At 53.3% G+C, this 17,706-nt stretch overlaps 1 protein-coding gene across 1 annotated transcript in view; it reads right to left on the bottom strand.

Annotated features, from left to right (window-relative positions):
* STK10 (serine/threonine kinase 10) overlaps window positions 1–17,706 on the bottom strand; it is a 42,639-nt gene that overhangs the window by 3,565 nt on the left and 21,368 nt on the right. Inside the window, 16 exon segments of the mRNA XM_035902486.1 lie at window positions 3–11; window positions 320–508; window positions 1,040–1,164; window positions 1,570–1,699; window positions 1,862–1,954; window positions 2,196–2,375; window positions 3,622–3,745; window positions 5,713–5,807; window positions 8,821–9,390; window positions 10,155–10,289; window positions 11,366–11,447; window positions 12,491–12,542; window positions 12,545–12,666; window positions 13,398–13,470; window positions 14,859–15,008; window positions 17,354–17,402. Of these exon segments, the coding sequence (XP_035758379.1) occupies window positions 3–11; window positions 320–508; window positions 1,040–1,164; window positions 1,570–1,699; window positions 1,862–1,954; window positions 2,196–2,375; window positions 3,622–3,745; window positions 5,713–5,807; window positions 8,821–9,390; window positions 10,155–10,289; window positions 11,366–11,447; window positions 12,491–12,542; window positions 12,545–12,666; window positions 13,398–13,470; window positions 14,859–15,008; window positions 17,354–17,402 (2,178 nt within the window).

Genomic DNA, 17,706 nt, shown 5'->3' with positions numbered 1-17,706 from the left:
TGCTGAGCAAACTGGAGGAGAAAAAAGCAGGGGCATGTGTAGGCAGCATCACTCTGATCTCTGAAGCCCGTCAAGAGACTGGCCAGCTTGCACTATTAAATAGGAAAGAAAGAAAAGCCCCGAGGATGCTTCCCAGCGCTAGTCACAGTGGAAGCAGCGCTGAAAACCACACCTGATGCCACGAAAGCAAAAGACCTCTGACTCCCTGCCGAGGGTTAGAAATTTGGGAACAGTTGCCTTTTTCCAACTTCCCTTCTGCCAGTAGGCCAGCAAAGCACTTCAGCCCCTAGCCAAGCCTCAGCCCTTTGCAGGACCTGACCTGTTTTATCTTCTCCCGCTGCTCAGATGCGCTCCCGCTGGAGTGGATGTGAAGGCTCTTCTTGTACATGGCCATGCGTGTCTTTCCTTCGCTCCGCTGGATTTTGGGGAGCCGGGCTTTCTCCTGCTGCTGCCGAATTTTCAGCTGCTCTAACATGCGCTGGTTGTATCGCTGCATTTGCTCCCTTTCCTGCAACAGCCAAGGGACAGGTATCAGAGGAAGAGAGACACCTCAGGCCAATGAGAAAGTGCTGAGGAGAGCCAAGAGAGCTGGAGAGCAGAGCTGGGAGGTGCATGGAGGTGGCTGGTAACAGGCAGCTCCAAGGGGAAAAAGAAGTGAGGGCAGCTACTGAACATGCTGTGAAAGCAGAGAAGGGAGCTGGAAGGAAGCAGAAATGACCATGAGATGTGCCAGTCCTCCACTTGCTGCTCTGAGAATCCATCATCCCGCATACTGGACAGTGACAGGTTTCCAGAAAAGCCCCCAAAATTCACAACTGCTTCTTGTACGTTAAATGCGTGCAGCACAGAATATATGTCCCAAGCAAGCAGGCTGAACCTGAGCATTATTCTGGTCCCTTTTCACTACTAATGACCAAATCCCTTAACTCCTAACCCACCCTCCACCCCCCACTTACAGGCTGGAAGGGGAACATCCCTTTTGGGGACACCCAGGCACCCTGCCAACCAGCACCGGCGTAGGAAGGCACTAACTCTTCACCTTCTCGTGCTTCCGGAGCAACTCGTGCCTCTGCAGGAAATACTGGTCCTTTAGCTGCTGCTTGACAAGCTGGTGTTTCTCCTGTTGCTGATGCTCTTCGAGATCCCAGATGCACGCCTCCCGGTCTGAGGAAGGGAGAACGGTCAGGAGACAGCCCACCCTGGCCCCCTGATCAGACGCAACATCCCAAGCACAAGCGATCCCTACACACGGGAGCAGTACAGCAGATGTGGGAGGTGATCGTTCACCTCCTGTTTTCCAAGAGAAATTGGTTGCAAACCGTATCAGAGAATCATTTCTTGCAATTATGAAGCCTAATTGGTTCGTATTTGCAAAGCGCTTTGAAGATTAAAGCACTAAGTATTATTATTGCTAAACATTTAGACAGGATCTGGCAAGGCTTTTTTTTCTAAATCCTATCCTGCCAGCTTGCAACTCTGTCACAGCATCTGTTGCGTGGGAAGAGCCAGCGTTGGATAAACCCATCGTTACAGCATTTGCTTTCCTCCTTTTCAGCCTTTGCCACCCACCTCTCATGAGCTGCTGTTTTTTGTTCAGGCACTCGCGTTCTTTGTCGCAGATCTCTTTCTTGTTCTGGGCGGTTATATTCTTCATGGCTAGCTCCAGGTCCTCCTTCTGCTTGGCCAAAAACTCCTGCTCCTGGAAGAAAACAGCAGTACCACCATGAGCCCTCCTTCTGCTGCAACTTGAAAAGCATCTGGTGGTATTTTAAAAACTGCCAATCCCTCAAGGAGGGAGGATGCTTGTGTCTGCTACACATTTCCCAGTCCTGGAGTTGTGGCAGTCTTCTCTCAGCCTTACCATGGTTTGTTTTTTCTGGGCAAAGTCATCCATCTTCACCTTCATGTTCCCTTTGCGCTGTTGCCGTGGCAGCTTCTCAACCTCATTCTTGACCTTTGGGGAGGGAAACGATATTTATCAGCAGATAATTTTAGGCCAAGAACAGCCCCACCTAATACCGCTAAACAGACGGACCTCAGGGAACACCCAACTATACTAAAGAAAAGCAAGAGCTTCCTGCTAAACTACCACCAACTACTTCCCTCTCAAGTTCTGCTACGGAGAAACGCTGAAGCTTTCCTGGAAGAAACAGATGCAGAAAACCAGCTTTCTTTCACCCTATCCCCGTTTTTACCTCCTTCTTCATCTGCTTCAACTGCTCCAGGAATTTGACATGGTCCCGCTCCTGCTCCAGGCGAATGCGCTTGGCCTCCTCCCGCCGGCGCAGCGAGTGATCTTGTTCCATCTTCTCAATCTGCTGCTTCTGCTGCCGTTCGAGGTTTTCCAGTTCGGTGTCATAGAACTTCTTCTTTGTCTGTATGGGAAGGGAACAGAGGTCAACCTCAGCCTCCTCTGTGCTTCATTTCCTTCCAAAAGTTTAAAAGAAAAAAAAAAAAAGAAGAAAAAAAAAGGGGGGGGAGAAGGGTGTGAACTGAGCCTCTTTATTAAACACAGAGGAGAGCGATTTCCAAATAATGCCCCGTGAAGCACACAGGGCAGAGTCAGCTCCAGAGTGAGCCCAAAGCATCTTTGCATTTGTTCTGGTCTACTTCAACCCTTTTTCCTTGCTTACATCCTGATCTGGGATCACCCCACTGGGACCCATGGCCCTGGACAAATATTAGCAGGCCGCGAAGCTCAAGTGTAACCGTTCTTTCTCTGCAGACCAGGATTTCCAAATTTGAGGGCACTGCGCTCCAACAGCACCCTTGTGTCCGATCTCTGCCCCCCTGCGAGCAGCAGGGATGGAGCACAGGGGCAGCCATGGGAGTGGGCTGCAAGCTGCCCCAGAGGAAGGGCAAAGGACACAGGTTTGGGGCTTTTGCGCATTGCACTGAGTAAATCTCACAAATGAGAAGTGACTCGCTAAGATGGGAATTCACAGACGTGGCATGTCAAGACTTTAGAAATATAACAGAAGACATGAATAAGTGATGGCTCCCAGCCTGCTGCGAGGGGATGGGGTTACCAGGCGCACACACTAGGTGAATTAATAAAGGGGTATTTAAAAGATGGCTCACAAAAGCTTTAAAGGGACCTACAAAATTATTTTACTTCAAGGTAAGCTGCCCACCGAGGGACTATGAATGTAAGCCTAGTTTATCTTTATTCAATTTATACTCGGACTTGCTAGTTTTCCTGCTCTCACATTCTATTCACACCGCTTTCTTATTTAAAGGACTTTTTTCTTCGAAATACAACAGCGCTATAAACTGTTTCTCACAGTAGTGGTGAACAGATGTACAAGAAATGATCACCGAAGAAGGAAAGTCCAGAATACATCTCCCGCTACACCATGCCAGGCAACGGCAGTCAGCGCTTCCCAAGCCGCAGGCTGCACGTGCTGAACGCCCACAAAAGGCTCTGTCCTCCACAAACACAACCCATCCCTCAAATCCCAAAGGGGAGTTCCTTGGTGGTCCTGCTCTCTCCAGACATTATGCCCCAGGACTGCTGCAACCCAGAGAGCATTGCCCCACGAGGGGGGGGCGTGCAGGGCATCTGCAGGGGAGAAGTCCAACCAGCAGACGCGGGGAGCTGCCCCCTCCCTGCTGACGTACCGCCATTTCTTGCTCGAAGCGCCTGAGCATCTGCTCCAGCTGCAGCTGGTGTTTGCTGTTGAGCTGGGCCTGGTTTCGGTGCTCCTCCTTCTGAAGGAGACGCAGCTCCCGCAGTTCCTGGCGCCTGCAGAGGGTTAAAATGGAGCGGGAGAGAGAAATACGGAGTCAGACAGCTTCAGAGCCATGTGCCTGAGCGGAGATGGCAGAATCAATACCCAGATCATTCCAGCAGGGAATGTAAGCCGCACAGCCATCCCGTAGCGCCCTGCCACTTGCTTTGAGCACAGGCAGGAGGTAAATGCCAACTGACTGGTGCGCTCTTGGGCTCCCTGACACCAGAGCACTGTGAGGAAGCAGGATGCTAATTATGGCAACTGTTGGCAAACTGTCAGTTTTCGCAAATATGGCCTATTAGCATTCACAGCTTCTCAAACAAGCCCTGTCAAGGCTCCTAAGGTGATGCTGCAGGCAATGCTCTCCCAGTTAGCACCCAAAATACCCATTCTGCCAGCTGAATTGGTGCACACTGGTCTTCAAAACACAGCTCAGGCCAAGCTGGCGCTGCCCTGGCACGGCCCCTGCGCTCCGCACCCCTTCTTGCTCATGCCTGGGTGGCAGAAAGAGCATTTTTCCCAAATTCTGACTTATCTACCACAGCATTGCATTGCTCCCCTCATCCAGCTTCACATTCAGTGAAAGGGAGCCTCTGCTCAGACCGTTGTGTTTGAGCCCGCCTGCCACATTTGTGCCTGACCCAGCTGGAAATCGCTGACGTACCATGCGAAAGGACCAGCAGCAGCAGTTTCCCCGTGCAGGATCCCCACCGTGACCTCCGCCGCTGTGCATTACCCTTACACATCGAGCACAGCCCTCTCTGGGGGCCCTCCTGGGAAAAGCCCTTTGGAACGCTTTCTTCTTTCAAAACAAACTCAAGCCCCATTAAATCAACTGGCACAACACGATGTGCTCTCTTCCAAGCTAGCCTTCAGATCAAGATCTTGCTGTGTTCCCAAATACCAGAAACAAGTCCCTTACGTGCAAATCAAGGTGCCAGGAGAGCTGATTGTGCCCCCACTAGCTAGTCCCAAGGGAGTAATCACTTCTCCCAAAAGGTGCTCAGGAACTCAATGCTTCCCAACCCAAGCCTCTCCATCCCTTCCCCCATCCCCCAGACAGAGCAGGCACTATGTAAAAATGAAAGAGGAGCCTCTTTTCAGGGTTGTCACCACATCTGAGAAGAGCAGGAGAAAGCAGCTGTGGCTGCAAATTCCCTGCATGGTAATACATGTGCTCCCTGTGTTATATTGGGATTATACACGCTTCTCACGTAAAACTGAGCAGCTAACGAGCTTCTGCACTTATCAGATATTAGGGCCTAGGAATAAGGCTGCCACAGGGACAAACTGTATTCTCAGTGAGTTCCTCAGAGCAGCACGAGGGAGTCTACAGCAGGCCATCAAGCAAAACAATTTGTATTTTAATTATTTTATAGGCCTTTTCATTTTAGTGCTGCTACTGATAGTAACAAAGCTAGAAACTGCAGTTTCTCTCCCTGAGAATAGGTCATGGAGCTCTGAAAGCTGTGAGATCTGCAAAGGAGGCAGGAAGGATGCACCCATGAATATTAAGTGATGCTCAAGGAGTTTACAGCCCTCTTGGCCTTTCTGTTAACGAAGTCTGAGGAGATACAAAACAAAAGGAACAGGAGAATCTTGAGAAGATTGCTGTGCTTATTTATTTCCATTGAGCCAGCACATCTACAGCCCTGGAGACCCATTCAGTCATCCCCAGAGGACAGAGCCAGCCACAGCACAAGCTTCCCTTGCCACAGCCTTGCTGCATCTCATCCCAGAATGTATCCCTCATTCCGCTGCATGCAAACAGAGCTCAGCTTATGTGGTATAGCAAGCCCTCTGTCAGCCAAGGAAAGGTGAAAAGAAGTGATGTCCACACTGGACACTTGTGCTATCCAGGTGGGACCAAGACAGAAAACTGAGAGGACTTTAGGTCGCTCCTGGATTTGCTTGCAGAGAAGAAAACCCTGCCCCGGCTTGGCGCCCTGCCCTCCCTCCATCCCAGTGACCCACTTGCCTGAGAAATCTCATCTCTTCATCCTTCTTCTCATCCTCACTGATGATCTTTGAGGTGGTGACGCTCACCTCTTTTTTCTTGGGCAGGCGGGAATCCTGACTTCAGCAGGGGAAGAAAGGAGGAGGCCGTGAAGTGGCTCCCCGGCTTGCTGCATGGGGTGCTACAGCTGGGGGAAGCCTCAGAGCAATTTTCATGCTGTTACTAATGAAGGACATAAGCAAGGAAACCACATTGAGAGTAGGGAAAAAAAAAAGAAAAAAAGAAAATCCTTGGCAGATTTGGAGCTGCCATTTTTGGAGCTGCCATTCCAGCCATGCAGCCTTTGCTACCACGCCGCAGCACAGTGTGAATTCCACCCTGCAGAAACCTGACCTGGAGGAGAGACAATCTGAGACAAACCTGAAGACCCTTCCCTCTCCATGTCCAGCTAAAGCAAAGCTTGATGGGGGATGCTGGAACCCCCTGAACTGCAGTGCCGTGAAGCACACAGCGTGAAGCTTGCAAGGTTTCCTCTCAAAGCTGCTGGGACACCCGACCCACAGGTACCCCCACATGCCTGCAGGTGCGAGGCAGGCGAGGCCCCCGCATCGCAGATGGAGCCACGGGGCAGCAAGCCAGCCCTGCCCAAAGGCTCAGTACTCGTGTCCCTCTGGCCCTCATTACAATATTTTGCTAATCACAACCAGCTCTGAGCCCCTTACAGTGACCCCTGCACAGCACAGCCCAGGCTCACTTCCATTAGCATAGGGAGGGACAAGTGCCAGGAGCACCACGTCCTCTCCCAACAGTGCCGCAGCAGGTCAGCCGCCCTCCGCAGGGCCAGTAGCCCACACCGGGCTGAAGGACTGCAACCAGGGACTCAGTTTCTTTGACAAAAAAAAAAAAAAAAAAAAAAGGGATATGAACAACTTGAATCGTGCAGTCCTACAGGGAAAGCACAGTGGTGGAATGAGCAAAGGCTCCCTGAAGTCGTCTTGCTCTTACTGTGATGACCATTACAGACGTAAAAGATGGCAGAAGGGCTTCACATGAGCCTGCAAGACCCAGAGCAAGCCCCTGGAGAGCTTGCTGCAATGGGGAAGCCAGAGAAACTCCCAAACTCACCTGTAGCTTTCTTATCCCTAATCCTTCTAAAAAAAGAAAAAAAAAAAAAAAGACCTGGATACTTTTTGCCAAAACTTTTTTTTTTTAATTGGACTAAACTCTAAGCAACTGGACAAAGAGTCTGGTAATGAAAGAGTCACCTTAACTTTTCAGTGTAGCCCGTGATAAAAAGCATGTAATAGTTAATGTTTACAACCAGAAGTGGTTTAACTCTTTGCTGCCCCTTCTCTTGCTGCAACCTGCCCGGCACCCTGCGCATGCGATCCAGCAGCACCAGGAACACAAGCAAGGGCAGAGCAGGGGAGTTTAACCCCACGAAGCTAAGGCTGGGCAAGGAGCCTGGGTGAGGAGGGAGCAGCACAGCCTGGCACCCCCCCAGACCCCCCCCAGCTCACTGGGCAAAGCAGAGGCGTCAGCAGGGCATCTTTCCCAGGGCCCAACATCACTCCTGGAGAACAGCTCTGTCTCAACGCCTTGCTTGGAGAGATGCCATTTATTTTGTTCTGAGCATTGCCTCTGGCTGGGGCAATTCAAACTGTGATCTAACACGACGATCTCTTTGAGACTTACTCCCTGTAAACCCCTAAAAGCTCCTTTCCCTTCCTGGGGGACCAACTGGGGAGACCAATGACACATCTGGCATCATATTCAACCTTGGCTGGCCTCAAGGAGACCAGGTGTCATGGGAAAGGCAGTGAGGAGGGGCAAATTGCTATGCAAGAGCGTCACACTTCCCTCATTAGGAATCCACATTGATTGCAGGCTCCTGTGGGGGATGCTGGCGCTCATGATCACAGCAGGAGACAGGAGGGGAGGAAAGTTTTGCCGAGAATGGTTTTCAGGCACATTTCTGTGCCGGGAAGCTATCACTCATGCAGGCAATTGGATAAAGATCTTGTGCAATGTCACTCTGCCCCCTGAAGTCACACACATGTCTTCTGAAGCTCAGCAAATATCATTCCAGTTATTTTGCCTCTTCCTCTGTGCTGACCTGGCTGCCTCTGGCTCACAAGCATTCCCAGCCTCCAGAAAGCCTTAGCAACAGCCAAGAAGCCTGGGAGGTCTCTGTGCAAGTCACTGCTGACACAAACCAGGCCAGATGTATGGCAGGTTGGAAAAACTGAGAGAGGAACCAGCCCAAATAAGCTTTCTCCTTGGGCTAGGTGTTGTAAGAGAGAGCAGCACAGTAATGGGCAATGGATAACATTTAGGAAACCACATTTTCGGTTTCATACTTGTCCTTGCTCTGACTGTGTACAACTGCACAAATCAGGCGAGCAGCACAGTTACTTCACACTTCTCAGGGACCCAAAATAGCTACAAAACATCGGACTTCCATTAGATTTCAGTTGCCTGGGACAGCAGAGGACACATGTACCTGCAGCAGCTCCACCAAGAGCTTCTCCTTCACTTGAGGACATGCCACACACCCATGGCACAGCTTAACCCAGCACCACGCGCTGTGCCGCCCTGAGCCCAGCTGGGACAGGCGTCCCATAGACGAGGAAAACAAAACCATCAAAGGCTTTGCCTGGAGATGGGCTTCCTCCCTCCTTGCTGGCCCTGTGTCTATTTGCGAGCTCCAAGCCTGGGCACTCTCATCGCAAGTGCTGCGGCCAGCCTTTCCAGCTATCTCGCCAAATAGCACCGGGTGGCACCTGGGTGGTCTTTAGCATCGTGCTAAAGCAAGATTCCTGGACCCTCTGTCTTCATCCAGCCTCTGCCCTTTCCTGCGTTCCCTGCTCCCCACCTTCAGGCACAGGGCAGACTAGGGGTAGCTCACTTTCTCCTCCTGCAGTCAAAGATCAACCCCATCCAGAGCACAGCACGCTGCCTTCTTAGGAAGGAGTTTAAGGGGCTATGGCCGATGCATGCATGTGCAAAGCCTCTCAAGGGAAGGGTCTGAATTTCAGGGACTCGGCTAAAAAAGGAAAAAAACCTCAGCACTTTTTAACAGGGGCTTGCCTCCCTTCCTTCCCCACACCCTCTGCCCACCACTCTCACCTTCAGGGAGATGGAGCCACTCTCTCTGTTGAGGGACAGATCGGCAGACAGGGAGATGGTGAGGTCCATGCTTTCAGAGGCTGAAGTGCTGCCAGAATCTGAATCCCCTTTGGACCGGCTGCTGGGGAACAGTGCCGGAGGATCCAAGCTCCCGTTGGCAAGCTTCTCCTCCATGAAGTTCTCCAGGTGGCTGCTCTCCGGTCGCTCCCCGATGCTCTTTCGCTCCTTGCTGCCTGGTCCAGGCTGCTTCTCCCCCTCCGTTGGGTTACTCAGCCGTCCAGGCTGTGAGATGATGTCTGGCTTGCCCTGGGTGCCTGAAGTGGCTCTCCCATCCTCTGGGCCAGAGGAGGCAGAGCTGGCAAGGGGTTTTGTGGAGTGGTTGCTCTCCAGTTTGTCATTGTCATTGCTTATCCCTTCATCTGAGACTCGATTGATTTGTCCATCTGTGGTGTCTTTGCCAGTCCCCACAGGCCCATTCACTGCCTTAGGTGAGGAAGAGTCCGGAGGCTTCTCCCCATCAAAACTCATCTGACTTGCCTCAGAGGGGTCCCGCTTGTGCTTTCCAGGGGGCTGGAATGGCAGCAAAGAGACGGAGTTGGGTTTTGCATCACCGCTTTAACACAGCTGCAAGAGTTGCAATGCCCCACACTTCAGAGCAAAGTCACCCGCAGCTAAAGAATTACTGGGACGAAATCTTCCCTTTTAGGACATCTGTCCTGGGATACTTCTATCTTTCTCTACGTTTGTCATCCCAAGGGCTGAGGACACTGACTGGAAGGAAACAGCGCCAGGACCTGCAAATTCTTAAAGAGGCAGCCTAGGAGTTTGCATATTGAACCCCTTTTCCCATGGCTAATTCCACTGTGGATTAATCGCCGTCCTTTGCCACAGATGAGGGAGATCAGGGCACCTCCCCCAGCAAAGCCGCCCAGGCAGCCCCATGCTGTTCCCTCCACAGAGCCCAGCCCAGGGCCAGGTTTGCCCGACTCCCTCCCAGGGCTGGTGGTGCCTCGCTGCTGCACCACATGCTGCTGGCGTGGCTTCTACTCCAGCCTCTCCAGCCTGCACCAGGGCCTGGTTTTCACTTTTTTTTTTTTTTTAAACTTTTTGCAAGCCCCTCCTGCAAGTGGGCAGCTGGGCCACACACCAGCATCATTATTTCTGTGCCCTTGGCAGCCACCGAAAAACAGCCCCTCCCTGCCCAAGAAACCACTTCTCCCTCCACCTGATGGGGCCCAGAACAGCCACAAACCAGCCTTTTGGCGCTGAGAAAAGTTGCTGGGCTCTTTTCTCCACCACAGCCGCACCAGCAAACATGGGCCAGGAGTGCTCACCGAGGCAGACTCTGACGAGTCATCTTCTTCTGCTTCATCCCGACTGTCCTCAATCTCTTCCATCACCTCAGCCTTGGCCTCGGCCACCAGCTCGCGCAGGGCCCGGTTGCTGGTCACCTTGCTGACGAAGGGATGCTGAAAAGCCAAGAACAAGGCACACGTGTGAGGTGGCCAAAAACTGGACCTTGTGGCTGAATTAGCACATGGGATGGCGACGGTGAGGACCACTTCTTTCTTTTAAACAACTGCAAAGACCTAAGGATGTGGTTCTTGCCAGTGTCACCAGGCTTAAGCCCATAAATTAATTTACAGATACGTGCTGCACGTATGAGAAAGAACAAGAGAGAAAACAATGCTGAGATTAACCACCAGCTCTGCACACAGATGCTCAAAGTGTGGTGCTCTGCAAAGCTGCTTTATGTCAACATCCCCCAAAGGAGAGCACCAGCTGCATTTAAACAAGGGGCTCTTGCTGCAGAGGAGACATCCCCCCCTCGCCACGGGTGGGCTGAGCTCTGGGGCGCAGGTCCGAGCCCCCGAGGTGCCGCTGGCAGTGGGGCAGGAGCTGGTCTGCAGGATCCCTGGGTGCAAACAGAGCGTGGGGGAAGGTTTAATCGAAACCAGGCTCGGATTGCTCAGTGCACGCAGTGGGGTGTTTGTGTTGAGCTTTGGCAAAAGGCTGGGGAGTCCCCCAGGTGTGCAGAGCACATTGCACGCTTCCTCCCGCTGACTCCAGTGCAGGAAGGGAAGGGTGCAGCCAGCGTGCCAGCCGTGCAGAGCGAGGGCGTTTGCAGGCAGTGGGGAAAAGCATCTTCCAGGCTTTTGCTATAAGGCGACAGGAGGAAAGGAAAGGAGTGGGATTTAAATCTGTGATAACCAGGTAAAATCCAAGGTGTCTGCCGTGTGGACATTTTTAGGCAACAGGAGCCACATCTATTCTAGCTGGTGTCCATAGGGGCTCTGCAGTTTGCTCCAAAGGGAAAAATATTGCTGTTCCTTTTTGGAGCATTTTAGTGTCTGAAAAGTACTATGAACTTTCTAAACAAGGGGAAAATAATCTGAAATGAGGCTAGGACCCACCAACACTTTTTTTTTTGTTTCCTTCCTTAATGAGAATCAGGCTGTACAGACACAGTGGTTCAGACACTCACAGCCCCAGGCAGACACCCCCCAGCCGCACAGCCAGCCCAGGGGCTGGTGCTGGTCCCTACCTCCAGCAGCTGGGCAGCACTGGGACGGGTCTCCGGGTTCTTGTCCAGTGCTGTCTTCAGGAAGTCTCTGAACTCCAGGGACCTTAAAATACATTGGCAAGAAGCTCAGAAGAAGGAAAGGCCTCGAACGCCACAGGGGTCTGCTCGATCCCTTGCAAGTTGTGTCCCAGCTGGCACCCAGCCGCAATCACCGTTTCACTCCCAGCATGGGAACCCTGTGCTCAGTTATTCTGATTATTTGTAAGAGAATCAGCAACGTGGCCAAGTGAGGGACCAGATTTTGCCTTACCTGTGATGGCAACAGACTGTGGGACTGAGCACCAGCCACTGCTCCCCAGGGCCAAGGAGAGGATGCCAGCAGTTATCCTCCATGGGGAGCCCGTGGGTGGAGCTGCTTGTGGCCAAGGATGCTCCAGGGCCCGTCCCCACAGCCGCAGCGCGAAAGGACGGCTGTGAAGGACCAGGAACCCCATAGGAGGGCACCCTCAGCCTGCAGAGCGCAGCTCTGAGATACAGAGTGCGGCCCTGATCCAATTCTGGCTTCCGAGCTGCTCCACAGAAAGCGCTCCCACGCTGCCTGCGGGGTTTTGGCTGCGGGCTCCTGCCTGCTACCTGAACTGCCACAGCAGCGCCTGCGACTCCAGTGCTCTCGCAGTAATACATTGCTGGCTATCGTGCAACAGGTTTTGTCATGATTAAAAAAAAAAAAAAAAAAGAACCGATCGGATTTTTTTTAAATGGGGAAGAGGCTTTCCAGACTCTAGGAACGAAATTCTGGAGCTCTTGGCCACATCCAGGTTGAGTGGAAAATCTGCCTTTCATACAAAACCAGGATGTTTTGAAAACAGCCATGGGATCACCCTCGCTTCAGCAGGGCTGCGGGTGGGCAGCAGCTCCCCCCGTGCTGCCTTCAGCCGGCAGCACTGTCACGGCACGGGCAGCGCTGAGCAGCCTGCCCACAGCCCGCAGCGCCGGGGGCCCCCAGCACGCCACCGCACCTAGAATCCAGCTAGAATCCCACTCTAGGTTCTCAAATTAAACACTACTGCTATAAGAGACTACTTCCTCTCTCGCTCGATACTGCGTAGTTGGGAGGGGTGTACTCTGCTGCCCAAAAGCCCTCACCATTTGGAAGGGCAGCTGAGCGTGGGGGGGTCAGACTTGGCAATCTTCATTTCTCGTGATGGGGCGGCTCGATCTGGGCCATTTCGATCAGCGTGATTCCCAGGGACCAGATGTCCGCCTTGTAGTCGTATGGAGTGTCCTTCATGGTCTCGCACATCACCACCTCCGGGGCCATCCTGCAAGGGGCAGAGCAAGGGGCAGGGATGGGGAGGGATGACAGCACTGGCATGCGTGTGAGCCTTGCAGCAGCAATTAAATGCTTTAAATAACCCGCAGCATTGCACAAAACCCAGCCTTTCCTCCCAGCTCTGGGTTTCGGGAGAAGCAGCATCTTTTCTAAGGGGTCCAACCCCCTCCCTCTTCCACAGACCAACCAAGACAGCCCAGGCAGCCCGTGGAAACCCCCAGGCCATTGACATCTGGCGCGGATGTTGCTTCAGACAATAAATTAATCCTCGCTGATTCCGTTCCTTCAGCAAGTCGGGTGATTTAGAGATTGCATTTCTGGAGCGAGGAGTCGTTCCCATGTGCTTGGAGCTGCTTCAAAGCCCACTCCACCCCCTGGGGTGGGGGGAGCGGTGAGCGCACACACGCAAGCACATGTGTGTCCCTCACTCCTCCAAGCCTGGAGCATGGCAGCCCCTTGGCCGGCTCAGAGCACCCTGACACTGGGCAACGCTCCCGCACCACCGAGGCTGCTCACAGCTCCCTTCAGGCAAGGGATACCCTTGCACATGCGGCCGCTGGCCAAGACTCCTTGTTTAAAATTCTCCCACCCATGGTCAGTAAGGCACTGTGGTCCAACACATCCCAAAGGCCACCAGCTCCCCGTTTCTGAGCAACCCTGATTTTCAGAAGAGCGAAACTCCTCATGCACATGGGATTTCTTAGCAAGCAGCTCACTCACCAGTAAGGGGTTCCAATGAAGGAGTCTCGCTTCTGCAAGGTTTTCATGTTTTTGGCAGACACTCCAAAGTCAGCTGCAAAGAGCAGTAACGTTAGATGCCGTAGGAAAACTGAACGACCCTTCTGAATTAGCACACTTGGCTGAAACGCAGATTTAAAAGCAAACACACATTGAAGGCAAGAACATGATACAACGTGCTGTCTCCTCTAAACTGAGCATCAGAAATTAAATTTACTTTTGGGTACGCAACCACCAGCGACCTTCCCCTCCCATGTACTATAAGACAGGGGCATAACAAGCTACACCTGCTGTAACCCAAACCCTGCACATCTAGAGGAAAGTTGAGATCTTTTCCACAAACAAAAGCAGCTCCGTGGCAGATTACTACTGCTATTTCATAGCACAAAGTCTCATTTTACACCAGAAAAACCTAAGCGCTGTTGCATTCTTTCTTTCCCTTCAGCCCCATGCACGGAAGCCACTGTGTGATGCCTTTCTCTGATTTTGTCTCTTCTGTAGAGAGCTGCTGAAGCCAACCCCACCCGAATTGGTAAGATTCAGAGGGTACCAAGCCCACTCCAGGTCAGTTTGCTCTCCAAGATGGCCCTGATGACCTCTGGAGGAGCTGTTACCCATCTGCACCCCAGGCTCAGGGTGTCCCTGGCTGTGGGTCATCCTTGGCCCAAGACAGCAGAGCATTTCTTACGTCAGAGCAGATCCCATGGCCACAGAAAGGTTTCCATCTTCCCAGGCTAGCTGGTCTCCATCATCCCAAGACACACCTCACAGCTGCCAGCACCCTTCATCAGGGTCCAGAAAGAGATCTGCACCTTTCTGACCAGACCCTACAGACAAAACTACCTTATCCTCCTGCAGGTAGGTGGATGCCAATTTAATGCGAGCCCACAGAGAGTTGGCAAAGCAACCCTTTGGCAAATTTCACCCTGTCACCACCAGACCTGCTCTGGAGATAAGACGAATTCTTCCAGCTCCCAGCCCTGCCAACTGGCACCCTGCACAGGATGCTCAGCAGGCCAAAAAGCATAAAAATTGAGTTCAAAGAGGGATGAAAAATTCACGAAAAGTCCATCAAGGGCCTGAGCATGGCTGCAGCTCAGGGAGTCTGGGCACCCGGCTGGGGGCTAAGCAGGGCACACAGTTTGATGGCAGATTTGGCCTCCCACAAAACAACACAAAGTTCTCCCCCACCTTCTCCTGCCCGTGCTCAGCAGCCAGCAGCCATGGGGCTGGCATCCCACAGGCAGGGCAGAAGGCAGAGAGCATCCCTCGATCCCCTGCCACGCTCGGGCATGGCTGAACACTGCACCCCAGCTCCCAGCAGCACGTGCTCGTCATTAGCGTGGTGTGACATGGTCCCAAGCAGCACCATCGCCCACGGCCACTCTCCCAACAAGCTCGGCCGAGCGAGCGCCCACTGTGCTCTGCTGTCGGGTGGCTCACCGAGCTTGATGTCCCCATCCTGGGTGAGGAGCACGTTGCCTGCCTTCAGGTCACGGTGGATGATCTTTTTGCTGTGGAGGTAATGGAGGGCTTCCAACATCTGGCGGCAAACCACTTGAATCTGGGGTTCGGTCAGGCCCCGGTCCAGCTCTGCGGGGAGGGAGAGAGGCATTAAACAAGATGGGGATTCGAGTGATGCTCCACCTGAGCGGCAGAAAGGCACAGGCTACCCAGCAGACCATTTAAAAACCTCTGTCCATGTGTCAAAGCAGCAGGAGACCAATGCAAATCAGCTTGTTACAGTAATTTATTCCCTTAGCCAGCATTTGCAGAGCAATGCCTGCCTGCTTGGAGCTGCTGGTTTACCGCTCTCTCCCGGGGACGCACGGCTGAGCTGACTGGCCCAGGCACAGCAGATGAGGGGGACAAGGAGGGGGAGCCAGGCACCCCTGCAAGGGGGGTCCAAGCTGTTCATTCCCTGCCGATTTGGGAAACAGGTCCCTGCAGGCAAGCTGGGTCTCACCTGGTGCAGGGACGATGCTGCAGAGAGGAGGGAGCTGAGCTTGGCTGCAGGCGGCAGCAGGGTCGAACGCAGGCGTGAACACTCGGCAGCTCTGTACATGGCCCATGCTCTTGCCCCCCAGGGAGCTACCCCTGGCGCAGAGCTGCAGCATACCCCCCTGTACACCAGGTGGGACATGCCATCTCCCAAAGCAACAAGCAATAAAATACTCAGCAGCGATATCCTACCCACTGAGCTGTTTTTTCAGGCACCGGGTACCAGCACACCAGCTCATACCCTGCTGTCCGTCCCTATCTCTGAAGCTTGGCCACTGCTGTGACCTCCCTGCTGAGCTCTGCCCAGCCACCTTCACTTTGCTTTCCAAGGCAATGGCTCTGCAAACCATCAAACGTGCAGATGGTTAGCATCGTCTGAGCTTCCCTCTCTCCCTCTGCAAGCCCCTTGCAGCGCAGATCCTGCCTCCAGCACAGCAGAGCACACGGAGACCGGACCAAGCCTCAGACAATTCCAACTGCCCAAACTGCACGGCCAGGATGAGGGCTGACGGACAGACCCCAGCAACTGGGACAGACGTTGTTTCAGGGCGAGGATCTTAACCACGGGTTCAGGGATGCCAGGTTAGCCACTCTGTTCCTCCTCCTCTTCCTCACTGAGATGTCCCTTTCTCTGGGGGAAGGTGATGATTTTCACTCTCCCTGGAGCATGTGGCAAAAGTGGGGTGCAGCAAGCCACAGGTTTTATACAGAAGATTTCAAAGGTAAATGCCAGTTGCTGGTACGGATGGGGAGGTGGAACAGGCAGCATCAAGAACTCCGAATTCATTAATGCCCTGAGCACTCCTGAGCTCTGACCCCCAGCTCCACCAGACCCTTACTCGGGGGGTGGTGGCACTACAGCCAGGCCACTTGCTCACCATTTTGTAAGCACCCCCTTCCCACCCCAGCTCCCATGTCCTCCAGAGACTGACACAGCCCCATGAATGCTTGGGGGGGGTGGGGAGGGGGGTGTTAGTGTACCAAGAGACAGGGCACCCCGGTTGAGGTTTTCCAGGGTAAGGCATCGTTTGCTCCAGCACTTCAGCAAAGGTACTTTTACTTGCAGTGATTTGGCCCTGCTTTAAAGATGATCCCTAATGAGGCACAAGTTTTAGGGGCTGAATCAAAGATGACAAGTTTAGGTCCATACTTTTGCTGGGAATAAAAAGAAACCAAAGCCTTTGGAAATACAGAGCTGAAAGGGAGTGACCCCCGTGGAGACACGGCTCTGTCCCAGGGGCTCCAGGCAAGCAGATGTCAGAACTTCATGTTTGCCTTGTCGAGGGGACATCACCTCCCCTGCGTCTGTACAGCCCTGGTACAGAGGGGCTGTGGCACCAGCCAGGGCGTTTTTGGGGAACACCCACACGCTCCCAGTCCCAGAGGCTCTATGTGGAAGGGAGGAGTTAAAAATGGGAAGGTTCCTGGAATTACTGCAAACTGCAGTTTATTCGGACGCTCGTGCTGCTTCGCCAGATGACTGACACCATGCAGCGAAGTCACCAAGGAGATCCTGGGAGATTCATCATGACAGGCACCCAGATTAAACATCTCTGCCCTGCTGCCCTTCCTTGGAAGCTCTGGGAATGGGATCCCAAGCACCCGGTGCCTCCAGCAAACAAATATTTAAAGCCATCTTTCCCCTCCAGCCAGACTCTCCCTTCACCCCATGCCTTGTGATCTGCTGATCTCAGCAGCATTTAAATCACAAAAGGACATGAAAGCAGCTCTAGAAACACCCCAGGGCTGCCACACCTTCTGCTCCAGGTATGAAAATAGGCAAAGTCATGGGAGAGAAATGGTAGCTGGAGAAGCTGGGGCACCCATGTCTGCTGTCTGTCTGAAGGTTGCCCCTGAAAGGGTGTCAGAAGGCTGGAAATGCCTTGCGGGCATTGCCCCGAGCACGGAGAAGAGCCCGCACCGCACGCTGCACTCACCCAGCATGGTGGCATCCACTGCCCCGCCTGGGCAGAACTCGATCATGATCTGGGAAACAAAGAGAGAGGAATTAAGGTCAGGTTGGCATCTCACTGAGCAGAGCCCACCATGCAGGGAAGAGACAAAAGCGTTGGGTTTTGCTTCCCTGCATGGCAAAGCTGCCCCTTTGCCCCACCCGGGGATGCAGAGGCTTCGGTGCTCCCCAGGACACATCCCCCAGGCACCCCCAGCACAAACCATCACCCAAGCCTCAGAGACGGATCCTGCACACCGCCTGCAGCAGCCATCTCGGAGGGACCGTCCCCACCGCCGGGCCCATGGGCAGCCCCAGCAGCCGTGCCCGGCCCCGTAC

Source organism: Egretta garzetta, unplaced genomic scaffold, assembly GCF_000687185.1.
Source record: "Egretta garzetta isolate BGI_Z169 unplaced genomic scaffold, ASM68718v1 scaffold209, whole genome shotgun sequence".
NCBI lineage: Eukaryota > Metazoa > Chordata > Aves > Pelecaniformes > Ardeidae > Egretta > Egretta garzetta.
This window is presented reverse-complemented; position numbering and strand designations above follow the sequence as displayed.